At 37.4% G+C, this 13,459-nt stretch overlaps 2 protein-coding genes across 3 annotated transcripts; one reads left to right on the top strand and one right to left on the bottom strand.

Moving 5' to 3' along the window:
- Nucleotides 1–47: 47 nt before the first annotated feature.
- On the bottom strand, nt 48–2,762 carry ABA2 (NAD(P)-binding Rossmann-fold superfamily protein). 2 transcript variants are annotated; one of them, XM_012213228.4, is made up of 2 exons: nt 2,604–2,762; nt 48–985 (listed from the first exon to the last, which is right to left on the bottom strand). In XM_012213228.4, exons 1-2 carry the CDS (start codon nt 2,645–2,647, stop codon nt 187–189), a joined length of 843 nt encoding a protein of 280 aa, XP_012068618.1. In that variant the 5' UTR covers nt 2,648–2,762; the 3' UTR covers nt 48–186. The 2 variants fall into 2 exon arrangements, with proteins under 2 accessions (XP_012068618.1, XP_089575978.1); XM_089719852.1 differs by lacking the exon at nt 2,604–2,762 and adding an exon at nt 1,368–1,545.
- Nucleotides 2,763–2,905: 143 nt separating this feature from the next.
- Nucleotides 2,906–13,360, top strand: EMB2765 (P-loop containing nucleoside triphosphate hydrolases superfamily protein). Its single transcript, XM_012213229.4, has 14 exons — nt 2,906–3,553; nt 3,642–3,731; nt 3,858–3,920; nt 4,811–4,897; nt 4,988–5,140; nt 5,224–5,375; nt 5,734–5,968; nt 6,109–6,219; nt 7,057–8,115; nt 8,763–9,020; nt 9,701–9,886; nt 10,104–11,258; nt 11,561–11,911; nt 12,790–13,360. The coding sequence occupies exons 1-14, from the start codon at nt 3,125–3,127 to the stop codon at nt 13,048–13,050; spliced, it is 4,590 nt and encodes a 1,529-aa protein (XP_012068619.1). The 5' UTR covers nt 2,906–3,124; the 3' UTR covers nt 13,051–13,360.
- Nucleotides 13,361–13,459: the final 99 nt, after the last annotated feature.

Here is a 13,459-nt window from a genome sequence, read left to right as displayed (position 1 = left end):
AGAGGCTCACGTTTATAATTAATATAATGGCAACAACTGCTTCGAGCTCGAGTTCAATTTGTTTCTACGTGATGATGTTATTTCTATATAGCAACAAATGTTTCATCAACAACACAGGCTACTAATATAATAGGAAAGGATTTCCCGTTACATATATGAGAAAAAATAGTTTGCTTGTTTTATTGATCATCTGAAGACCTTAAAAGAGTGATTTGCAGCAGTGAAGCCCCCGTCGACCATTAGATTAGCCCCACTAATGTACCTTGCTTCTTCACTTGCCAAGAAGAGTACAACATTAGCCACATCATTAGGCGTCAATTCCACCCCTTGCAAATTAGCATTCTTTGCAGCAAAGGCTCGGAAACCTGCCATTGCATCTTCTGTTCTCTCGTCCTCGGGCAAGTGAGCTAAGGCCAGGTCGGTTAGAACTGCATAAGGAGAAACACAGTTGACACGTATCCCATATTTTCCTAGTTCAGCTGCAACATTTCTGGTCAGCCCCAAAAGAGCATGCTTGGACCCTGTATATGCATGGGGACCCAGGCCTCCTATTACACCGCTGACACTGCAGATAGAAACAATCGAACCCTTATTTAGCGGGATCATAATCCGTGCTGCATGCTTCATTCCAATAAATGCACCCTTCACATTTACATCAAACACCTCTTCGAAATCTGATAAATTTACATTTCGTATGTCTGAACAGGGTGGACCTGATAACCCAGCATTGTTGACCAGAATATCCAGTGTTCCAAATTTTTCAACGGTGAAAACAATGGCACGTTGGACCTCATCTTCTATTGTGACATTACCATGGAAATAACAAGTGTTTGAGTCACCACCAAGGGATTCGCAGACACTCTGACCAAGGTTGTCTTGCAAATCAAGTATACAAACTTTTGCACCGTGCTTGTGGAATAGACGGACAATGCTCTCTCCTATTCCGGTGGCTCCACCTGTGACCAATGCTATTTTCCCCAATAACCTGTATGGAAAAAAAAATGTATAGACCTATAAGATATGATTTTTATAGAAACTACTGCAATAAATTAACTCTGTTCAATGATTCCAAATCAACCATGTATGACACAAAATCAAACATGCAACAGGTGTTAACAACAATTTAAATTTGGTGCTAAAAAGTCCCCTAAGACAGATTTGTAAGCTGATAGCCTGCAATTCTCTTACAGGTTCCTTTAATATGCCAGCTCTTCAGTGTCATCTAGCAACAACCAATTTTGCACATAAAATTTAATCTGTATATGTTTTAGATCATGCAAGCATAAATAAGCATCACATCAGAATGACAAAATTTATTAGGATGCTCCCTACTCAGCAAATGCAAGTGACAAATACAAGGCTCAAACCTCTGAGATTTCATTTGCCAAGAATGACAACGTATCTGGAAGTTTCTCCAGTCACACAGAGAAGAGTGAGTGAAAATACATTGCAAAATTGTTAACAAATGGCCTGCCATAAATTGGTACTCAAAAATGCCTTCTGCTATCCAATTCAACCTTGCCAGACTAACCACAGAAGTTGGATATCAATGAACGCACACATCATTTATAAGGATTAATTTAAAAAAAAGAAAAAGTAGCACAACTCATGATAGTAGCATATTTTTTGAAACTTAAAAATGCAAATTACAAAGACTTTAAATTTCAAGAAGCTTGGGCATTCAAAATCATCAGCACATCAATCACACACACAGGTTTGAAATATGAATCAAACAGCTTAGTTAAGCTTACTGGGACGATAGGTTTAGCAACAGAACTTTAACTATTAAAGAAAGGGTAGGCAACCATAATATAGTTGTTGTGAGGGCCTCCTTCAATGAATTCATGTTATATGATGACCAGTACTATATGGTGCAGTCAAGCAATTGTATTCCTTCCTTTCATTTTTCTATGTTCTCTAGTATCATCATTAACATGTATCTTTTGGAGATTCAAACTAGAAAGCGCCTACTTTTCAGTTTTTGCATCTCAAGTTATATCAATGATGCAAACTGACCAGAAATACTGGGCTATCAGAAGGTGAAAGCCAGGTTGAAATGGAAGTAGGAAGGGCATTTTTAGCCTAAATTTTATAAAATTTACCAGTCAAATGAGAAATTTAATCAAGTTTGGAAATTTAAATCAGCTAATTTAACTACAAAATGGAAAACCACTAAAACAAAACCAAAGACTATCAGTCAATCACTGTAACCAAAAGTAAATGAATTAACTTGGAAAATATTTTGGTGAGCATTTGGAACCCCTGAAACAGCTCATAACCTACTAAAGAACAAAGCTTGGCCAAAATCAAGATCAAGATCAAGATCAAGATCAGAACGGGCTACAGGCTAAATAAATAAACTTTGATTATATTATAGCCAACAAATTGCAGTAATCTAACTACCACCCATGGAATTCCTTAGCTTCGCAATAAACCATAATCCCACATCAAAATTCAAAACCACAAATGAATAGTAATAAAGAACAAGCGTAATAGGAGCGAAGCTCTTGTTTTATCAGTGAAAATTCTTACAAAAAAAATCATTAAATACATAAAAAAATATATGTATGCCAGTGGACATGAAAAGGAAATATAAGGTTTACCTTTGGCAAGAGAGGGCCGATACGGTGGAGCTTGTTGTGGCCATGAGCAGGGCTCTTTGCTTGCTTCTATTTCTGTCTATAAATGAATAAAGAAGAAGCTGGTTGTGTTGTGCATAGCACTTCGCTTCATGGGCAGGCAGATGTCGGAAATTAGGTGCATAAGGACAAAGTTTGGTGGGTCCACAATTGGCTTTCAAAGAAGCAGATATTTTCCAAAAAAAAAAAAGAATCACATGAAAAACGACGTCGTGTTAAGCACTTCAACTTCGTAAATTGTGTCCCAAGAATTTTTTGTTTCGACGGTTTTAGCGCCGGGCACAAATTGGATATTATTACAGACCCGACTACCGGTTTCAAAGGACTAACTAACCGCCACTATGGGTTCAACAGTCAACATCCTCCCAAAACCCTAACCTCCGATTTTTGATCTTCACAACTCAATACTCGAATCCCTATCCAGACATTATGTCAATCTAAAATCGAACATAAAAAAAGGAGAAACCCCAATCATTTCCCTTGCAATGACCAAAGTATACGGCACAGGCGCGTACGATTTCAAGCGCCACCGGGTTGCGGAGTACCCGGTCGAGTTGCAAACTCAACTTAGCGACAAGCCAGTTGAGTCCAAACCTGGTTCGACACTCCCTAGCTCGATAACCCTATCGGAGATTCAACGCGACCGGTTAACCAAGATTGCTGCAGAAAATTGGCTAAAGACTGGTGGCACGGAATCCGATGGGACCAAGAAGAAAGAGTTCGATCCTGAGCTGGTGAAGCAAATATACGAGACGGAGTTGAAGGTTAAGGAGGGAAGAAAGACTGTGCCATTGCAGAGAGTGATGATTTTGGAGGTTAGTCAGTATTTGGAGAACTATCTCTGGCCGAATTTTGACCCGGAAACTGCTACATTTGAGCATGTTATGTCCATGATTCTCATGATCAACGAGAAGGTAATTTAGCGCACTATTTTGTGAGAATAACTTATGGATTCTATAAATTGAAAAAATAACTTATGGATTATATGTTTATTATTTGCAGTTTCGAGAAAATGTGGCAGCTTGGTTATGCTTTTATGATCGGAAAGACGTCTTCAAGGGATTCTTGGAGAGGGTTCTTCAGCTGAAGGAGGTTTTTGTCCCTTCTTGTGGTTATTTGTTATTTTCCTCGAGAGTATTGTATCAAGTCTGCTTTAATTTATATGTATTTTTACTAAATATTATGTTTTGACTGCACATATTCTTAATGCGCTTGCAGGGCAGAGAGTTGAGTATATCAGAGAAGACAAATTACCTAGTTTTTATGATTAATGCCTTCCAGGTATGCAGTATAATATAAACCAACTTTGCCATCACGGTAGTAGGTGATCTGTCTTAAGTTTGTGTTTGGGCTCGGAGGGATTTGAGGAACTGGTTCTGAGATTCCTTCTAAGATCCATTTTGTAGGGAGTTTGACATCCTTCCACTTGATGGGTTTAGGGATAACGCATTTTATGTGGAAAAGTCTGTATGTAGGAGCAAGGTTTCTCCTTTTTTACAATGAACGAGAGCATTAAAGCTAAATGCTGTAAACATGGCTTTGTAATGTGACTAGGAAAAAAAATTATATCCTTGAAAGCCCAGCAATTAATTTATGTCATAATAACGAAAAAAACATATCCAATTACTTCAAGTTCCTACTAACTACACGTGCATGTTAGAGAATACTTGTTTTAGAATTATTATGTCCTTCCGTAAATGTGTATCCATTGGTGAGCGGGGAGAAGAGGGAGGAAAACTTGTGTCGAAAAGGCTTATGTGTCTAAATATGCGTGACTGTTGTATTATATTTACTATTGAACTATAATGAATTGCAACTTGGATTCTCAACTACAACTTGTAATTGGCTAGCACATTTATTGGTTGTTAGTGTGGATGCTATGTGAAATTTCTGAACTACATGTTCTATTCATCCCTGACTGCGTTGACGTAACCCACGTATGTAATGTCATGGACAATAGATATTATTGGGAAATTGCCTTTAAAAGCATTTACACATCATTTTCATCACTATTTTCTATGAAAATGTTTTAAAATATAGATTTTAACAAATCAATTAATAGTCTCATTGAAATTTGAATTCAGTACTGCTGGCTTTGTGATCATTCTTCAAGCTTGTGCCCTTTTTATTTGTCTTTAATTTTTAACTTATTTAAAAACTTCATTTTACAGAGTTTGGAAGATGAAATCGTCAGTGAGACAGTCCTGAAATTAGGAAGCTTACAGTCATGGCACTGTCTATCATATGGTCGATTTCAGGTAAGGTTTATATCCTTTATGTAAACTCTGTCATCTTAAAGATTCTGCTATGTTACTCTGCGGTTTATGATTTGCTTCTATCATTTGTAGATGGAGCTTTGTCTTAATCCAGAGTTGATCAAGAAATGGAAAAGGATGGTGAAGAGAGAGATTAAGGAGGCGATGAAAGGAGGACAACCTTTTGATCCTTCAACTTCTCTTGAAGTGAAGTTCTTGAGAAATCTGATTGAAGAGTTTCTTGATGTAAAGTTTTATCTTAAACTGTGAATAGTGACAATCTGTTACATCAACTGGTTTCTGCAGCTAATTTTTATGTTTTTCTTCAGGTGCTTGATTTCCAGATTTTTCCTCAAAAAAGTTCTATTAATGGCGATGGACTTGCTAGTGGTTTTGAGGAAGTTGATGATTCAGCAGTCTTGTACTGTGAGAGGTTCATGGAATTTCTCATTGATCTGTTGAGCCAACTGCCAACAAGGAGGTATAGTCCAACGCACCCTCTCCCTTACCTTCCTTTCCTCTCTTCTGCAATTTTACTGCATCTTGTTTGGTTTTCACTCAACTCGAGTACACCTAAATCCTAGTTTCTGCTTTTCATCCCACTTTTGTACCCTGTTTTGCTCTTATTAGGGTTTAATTTGGGCAGAAGTTTGACTGGTTGGGTAAAGCTTATACATCTGAATATTCCTTACTTTGTAAAGTTCATGTTTTCACAAATGTCGTTTGTTGTCATTTATATGCTTATCATCCTAAAGCAGAAATATGCTGCTCATCCATCCTGTGCCATGTTTTCACTTTTATTCATCTTGCTACTTCTGTTCTTTTTCTGCATGGTACAGGTACCTGAGGCCTCTCGTGGCTGATGTAGCTGTTGTTGCAAAATGCCATTTAAGTGCCCTTTACAAACATGAAAAAGGGAAGCTATTTGCACAACTGGTTGACTTACTCCAGTTCTATGAGAGGTTTGAGATCAATGATCATAGTGGGACACAATTGACAGATGATGAAGTGCTCCAATCTCATTATGATCGTTTCCAAGCTTTCCAGCTTCTTGCCTTTAAGAAGATTCCCAAGGTTTGATTCAGTACTTTCTTTTGAAAAAGAATAAATTGTTCTGTATGTCTGGATTTTGGAAAATTTTAAGCAGTTTTTACTTATTCTTAATATCAGAGCTCTGAATTCCTCCCTTTGAGACCCTTGCCCTTCTTTTGTAGTTGCGAGAACTTGCATTATCTAATATTGGTGCAATTCACAAGCGAGCTGATCTCTCCAAGAAATTGTCTGTGCTCTCTCCTGAAGAGTTGAAGGACTTGGTTTGTTGCAAGGTATGTAAAGGAGAATAGGCCTTATCAGGTTTCTGATGGAACTAAAATATTTACAACTCATTTGCACTAACACATCTGCTCTATGCCAGTGGTCTTGCCCATATTTTTTTTTAACCATTGTGCATTGTATATAGGTTTTGTAGATCTTTATACCTTTATAGTTCCACCTTTATTTAATTGTAGAACTTTTTTACTATTTTTTAACATTTGCTGAGATATGCCTATTTCTGATATTCATTTTTGAATTTAGCTATGCATGAGGCATGTGAATATACAAATACTTTATTGGCATTGAAGTTAGAGATGAAGTATGTTATCAAAAAATAAATAAAAGGTTAGAAATGAAGTACAATTTTGTAGTCTATGTTAATCATCAACCCAAGCTTCCCCCTATAGTTGGACAGATTCATGTGCCTGCCAATTGATGCTTTATTTTGGGAATAGAAAAGGAAAAGGCACTCAAGACAACCATCATTATTTGGAAATAAAATCTTCAGCTTATCCTTTGCTTATCCTTTCATGTGTATTTATTTCTCTTAAAAGGTTGGCAAATCCTTTCTGCCAATATAACAAATGGTGGTACTTGATGCCATGCATGTGGTCAATGTAATGGCAAACAAAGAAGAAAATGTAGTCCACAATTCCAAGGCTATTGGGCAGTGGCGTGTAATATCTAATAATCAAAGCTATTTTGCTTTTCATTATATTTTCTTCATTGCCAGCCCTTTTTTTAACATGTGCATGTGCAGTTATATGAACTTATGCACATAAAATGAACATTGACTTGTTTTAGTGCTCTAAACTATTGCCACTAAAATTTTTGCTCGTTTTACTCAGCTCAAACTGGCTTCTGACAAAGATCCCTGGTCTGAAAGAGTTGATTTTCTTATTGAAGTCATGGTCTCATTCTTTGAAAAACAACAGTCTCAAAAGGAAGCTATAAATGCACTTCCACTTTATCCAAATGAGCAAATCATGTGGGATGAAAGCCTTGTACCAAGCATCAATTACTCCGGAGAAGGTTGTCTGGCACTTCCAAAACTTAATTTGCAATTTCTAACACTCCATGATTATCTTCTACGAAACTTCAATCTCTTTCGGCTTGAATCAACATATGAGATTCGTGAGGATATTCAAGAAGCTGTTCCACATCTCCTTGCCTATATAAATAATGAAGGAGAAACAGCATTTCGTGGTTGGTCAAGAATGGCTGTGCCAATAAAAGAGTTTAAGATTGCTGAGGTAAAACAACCAAATATAGGTGAAGTCAAGCCATCATCTGTTACAGCTGAAGTTACTTTTAGCATTTCCAGTTATAAATCACAAATAAGATCAGAGTGGAATGCCCTTAAGGAGCATGATGTGTTGTTTTTACTCTCAATACGACCTTCGTTTGAGCCTCTTAGTGCTGAAGAAGCTGGAAAGGCCACTGTGCCGCAGAGGCTTGGTCTCCAGTATGTACGGGGGTGTGAAATTATTGAGATTCGTGACGAGGAGGGAACACTCATGAATGATTTTACTGGAAGAATTAAACGGGATGAGTGGAAACCTCCAAAAGGTGAACTGAGAACTGTTACAGTTGCTTTAGATACAGCACAATATCACATGGATGTCACTGATATTGCGGAGAAAGGTGCAGAAGATGTATATGGGACATTTAATGTGTTAATGAGAAGGAAACCTAAGGAGAATAACTTCAAAGCAATTTTAGAATCCATAAGAGATCTCATGAATGAATACTGTATTGTTCCTGACTGGCTGCACAACATATTTCTGGGCTATGGGAATCCTTCTGCAGCACAGTGGACCAATATGCCTGATCTTCTTGAAACAGTAGATTTCAAAGATACTTTCCTTAATGCAGACCATTTAAAGGAGAGTTTTCCAGATTACCAGGTTAGTAGTATTTTTCAAAGAATCATTGTATTTTAGTTCATGTGCAGGCTTCTAATGACAATGCTGAAAAAAGAAAATAAAGACTTTCCCTTCTAAAATTAACCCTAAATCTCCAACTATTTGGAAAAAATATTAAGTGCCTTTTGGTAATTTCAGTATGTTTCAAAGTCCTATACTTGGTAGTACGTTTAATCATTGACAGTCATCCCATCCCCCCTCCCTACTTTTTCTGTCCTCTTCAGAGTGATACCTTGCTAATGTTACATCTCTTGTTGAACTCTTGGAACTTGTTATCTTACAATAATGATATAAGATCTGCATTTTCTGCTCGTACAGTGTGTAAAACTGTTTACTGTTGGCCTCTTCTGGAGCTAAATGGTTATAATGGCAAGCTATTTATGGTTGTTGTTAATTCAATAACGTTATTTTGTTGTTTAGAGGTGGCTACTATTGTTGAATAGAACAATTTGGTTTCTAAAATGCAATTCCTAAAGTTTTGGGCCATAGCACGGTTGAAACTTATGTTAGGAAAAAAACTTTGACAATATGTGCAAATATCCCCAAACAAATGTTACGACTAAAACTTTATGTTCATTTTTTGAGTAATAATGTGAACTAAAACTTTATATTTTTCTATTTATTTGCAGGTTTGTTTTGTGAATCCAGATGGTTCAGAAAGCTTGCATCCAAGACCTCCCTTTCGAATTAGATTTCCTAGGATGCTGAAAGGCAATAGTCATGCACTTCCAGGGAATAAGAAATTAAATATTGATTCGGTGAATGATGTCGACATGGATGGAGGTGAGAAAGAAAAACTTATTGTGGAGGCATACATTCCTCCTGACCCTGGGCCTTATCCTCAAGATCAGCCAAAACAGAACTCAGTCAGATTTACGTCCACACAGGTTAAATTAGAACTCCTAGAACTTAGTTTTCAGGATCTTTTGATTCTCTTAAACCAGATTCTTTCCATAAAGGAATTCAATACTTTGTGAGTGAATTCCCACATTAAGCTTAAGTCTGATGTCTGAATTCCTTTTTCTTTTATTTTATTTTATTTTATTTTATTTTTTGAGGTGGGGGGGGGGTAAGGAAAAAAGAATTCAAAATTGTGGGGTACTATGAACAAATTTCAAATTTTGGCGATATAATTACAATTTTCTAAAATTATACACAATTAAACAAATAACATTCAAGTGAATTTGATAGTCAAATACACATAGACGCATGCACACACACATACTGTTCGAGGGGGCAAATGCATATATATTTAAATTGTGGGTGAAATTTTAAATTTTGAAAAGTTGGGCCCCCTGCCACTCCTAAAGGTAGTTCCGCCTTTCTGTTGGAAAGTTTTCTTGTGCCAGTAGTTTCCTTTTTCTTGGTATTTTGTTTTTGTTTGAAGATATTACAAATATATATGTATTTCTGGCTTCTTCTCAATGTAATGAATTATACCTTCACTGCATTTGTTCCCCAACAAGATTTTCAGGGAGTCAAGGAAGGACGTTGAACTGAAAGCTAATTTTGGTATGGTATATCCTTCTTTTTTTAACTAATCACTTGTATCTTTATGGTTGTGCAGGTTGGAGCAATCATATCTGGTATCCAGCCAGGGCTGAGTATGGTTGTTGGACCGCCTGGTACAGGGAAGACTGATACAGCTGTGCAAATCTTGAATGTTCTGTATCATAATTGTCCTTCTCAAAGAACATTAATAATAACCCATTCAAATCAGGCGTTAAATGACCTCTTTGAGAAGATAATGCAGGTATGAGGTTTGGAAATTCCCCATTTAAAGATGATGACAAGGATTATTCACTTTGATTTATCCTCTTTCTTATGAGTATTATTCCCTCATTTATTTACTGCAAGTGATGTGATGTTCAACATGACCATGGAGTGCTATACTTTATTCTTTATTTAGCTTAGTGTCAGTGGGTCGTGGTATCATGTTCTCTGATGCATGCTACTGTTCACTGTTTCAGAGAGATGTACCTGCACGCTACCTTCTTCGATTGGGTCAAGGTGAACAAGAGCTAGCAACTGATCTTGACTTCAGCCGGCAAGGTCGTGTCAATGCAATGCTTGTTAGACGATTAGAATTGCTTGGTGAAGTGGAAAGGCTTGCAAGATCTCTCCAGCTTCCTGAGGATGTTGGGTACACATGTGAGACCGCTGGATATTTTTGGTTACTTCATGTGTACTCGCGCTGGGAACTATTCCTGGCTGCTTGTGCCGATAATGAAGATAAACCAACATTTGTTCAGGACCGCTTTCCATTTAAGGAGTTCTTTTCCAATACGCCTCAGCCAGTTTTTACTGGTCAGTCATTTGAGAAAGACATGCGGGCAGCTAAGGGGTGCTTTCGTCATCTCCAGACTATGTTCCAAGAACTAGAAGAGTGTAGGGCATTCGAATTGCTCAAATCAACAGCTGATCGAGCAAATTATCTTATGACCAAGCAAGCAAAGATAGTGGCAATGACCTGCACTCATGCAGCTCTTAAAAGGAAGGATTTTCTTCAGTTAGGTTTCAAGTATGACAACTTGTTGATGGAAGAAAGTGCCCAAATTTTGGAGATTGAAACTTTTATTCCAATGTTGCTTCAGAGGCAGGAGGATGGCTATGCACGGCTAAAACGGTGCATTCTTATTGGAGATCATCACCAGTTACCTCCTGTTGTGAAGAACATGGCATTTCAGAAGTACAGCCACATGGATCAGAGCTTATTTACCAGGTTTGTTCGTCTGGGCATTCCTTATATTGAGCTCAATGCCCAGGGTAGAGCCAGGCCAAGTATAGCCAGACTCTATAATTGGAGGTACCGAGATCTGGGAGACCTTCCCTATGTGAAGGAGGCAGCCATCTTCCACAAAGCTAATGCTGGATTCTCTTATGAATATCAGTTGGTGGATGTGCCTGATTACCACGGCAGAGGTGAGACTGCTCCTTCTCCTTGGTTCTACCAGAATGAGGGAGAGGCTGAATATGTTGTCAGTGTCTACATCTACATGCGTTTATTAGGATATCCTGCAAACAAGATTTCCATCTTGACAACTTACAATGGCCAGAAACTTCTGATTCGTGATGTTATCAACAGGCGATGTGTTCCATATGATTTCATTGGTCCACCTAGTAAGGTAAGGATACTGATTTCCAATTTTAGACCATAATTGGCATGAGGTTTTTATTTAAAACAGAGTGTGGATCAAAATGTTTTTACCATGTATTTTGTCGCTGGTCCATTAAATGTTAATACTTGAAGGTGTTTTTGGTGCACGTTGAATTTGATAAAAGGACTCCTAGTGCACAGACTTCTGTTGGGCCAATGGCAAATTGTTGGGTCTTTATGGAACTTTTTGAAACAATAGGAAAAGGGCGCGTCTTCTAGATCTTGCTTGGGGATCATGCTCAGTATAATAACCGTGTGGTTTGTATGCAGGTTACAACAGTTGATAAATTTCAAGGGCAGCAGAATGATTTTATTTTACTTTCTCTTGTACGTACTCGCTTTGTGGGTCACCTTCGTGATGTTAGAAGATTGGTTGTTGCCATGTCTCGTGCCAGACTTGGCCTTTATGTGTTCTGTCGACGTTCTCTATTTGAACAATGCTATGAATTACAACCTACATTTCAACTTCTGCTTCAGAGACCTGACCGCCTTGCGCTAAACTTGCATGAGATTTCTCCATATACAGAACGCCATGTTGAAGATATTGGGTACCCGTATGTTGTCAGCAGTATTGAGGAAATGGGACACATTGTAATTGATAAAATGAATCAATTGCATCAGGTATATTTCTCTTGATCTTATATCTCTTTTGATGCTTTTAGTGTGTGTTTGATTCTTGAACTCACTGTTGTGAGGAACAGCCTAGCAAAGCTTGCTATCTAGTAGAATAAAGCATAACCCATATAAGCAGCAAGTCAAGCTAATTAGATCAGCTTCTTTATTCCTGGCCTTTCAACTCATAACCTTATTCTAATTGGGATTTTATCAGAAATGGTGTCTCTTGAGAATGTGATGGCCAATCCTACAATGACTTTCAAAGGGCAAAGTTCAATGCAAGATGTTTTATTACATGATGAGGCATAAGCTTTCTTAAATAATAGATTCTTAAAGTTTAAAACGTAACATTTAAGTTAACAAAATAGAATTCATTTAGAATATATACTTTTTCACATTGGACTAAAATTTTCATTTAATTATTCGACGCCTCCCTCTGAGTTCTGGTTTTCTTTATTTGTATTTTGCATATTTGGAACCTAGGCTTCTATTGAATTTGATGTGTTCCGCAATAAAAACATGGTGGAAAATAATATGCTGTGAGAAAGGTTTGTGCTATAGTAAGTATTCTGCTAAAAATTTGTTACCACTGAATAGAAGTAATAGTTGGGACTACTTTATTCAGTTGGTAGTCCCAGAGTTGCACCAGAGAATTGAGATACCTACCCTGGGCTTTTTGGCTATTATTGAAGAATTTCGGGTTATATAAATGTGAGATTGTAAAGTTGTGCGCCAATTAAGTTGTGTGATGAAAATCTGATGTGATGCAGTAGACATTGCAATAGTTTTCTTTTCTCCATTTATGATAATCTTCTGTTGGCTGTTATTCGCAACTTTGCGAAATTTGCTGAATTAACAAGTTGTAATGTTTCTCCTAATACCAGGCGAGGGTAAACTATCAGTTTGAGCAGCATATGACTTATTCATCCAATATATCTGCACCTGCAAATGGTGAAGCGGATGACACACTGCATAAAAGTGAACCAGAGGAAGCTAAAGAGATGGACGGCATTGAAAGCGGTGAAAATGGGGATTTGCCTCTTCAGAGCCAAGTGGATGGGGAAAAAGATACCAAAAATGGTCTCAATGGTGAAAGTGGCGAGCTTCCTGAAAGTACAAATGAGGCGACACGGATGGAGGAATAATCTAATTTTTAATTTGGGTGCCTGAGAGTTGAATATTTTTCTCTAATGGCAGGGTACTTTGAATGTTAAATGTAGCTGAGGTCTTCACATGTGCAATGATAGTACCTCACCACATGATCATATCCTATGGCAAAGAAATACAGAAGTTGTAGCACGTGTTTCATCTGTATATTCTGAATCGTCGATGTATTAATGGAGAAAATTTTACCATCCAGAGGAAAGTTTTGCTAATCTTGTTCCTAATTTTGTAATTGTAGTCGAATGCTACATTGTTCAAGTGTTATTTATAAATGTTGTTCCTTTTCCTACATCTCCCATTCGCTGATGTAATTAATAATAATACACATGTATCTTCATCCTTAATCAAGAAATTGACAGGCTTTAGATTTACTATCATATATATATGCCT

Source organism: Jatropha curcas, chromosome 1 (assembly GCF_041381405.1).
Source record: "Jatropha curcas cultivar XTBG-Jc1 chromosome 1, XTBG_Jcur_1.0, whole genome shotgun sequence".
NCBI lineage: Eukaryota > Viridiplantae > Streptophyta > Magnoliopsida > Malpighiales > Euphorbiaceae > Jatropha > Jatropha curcas.
Note: the sequence above shows the minus strand (reverse complement) of the source record. Positions and strands in the feature narration are given on the sequence as shown.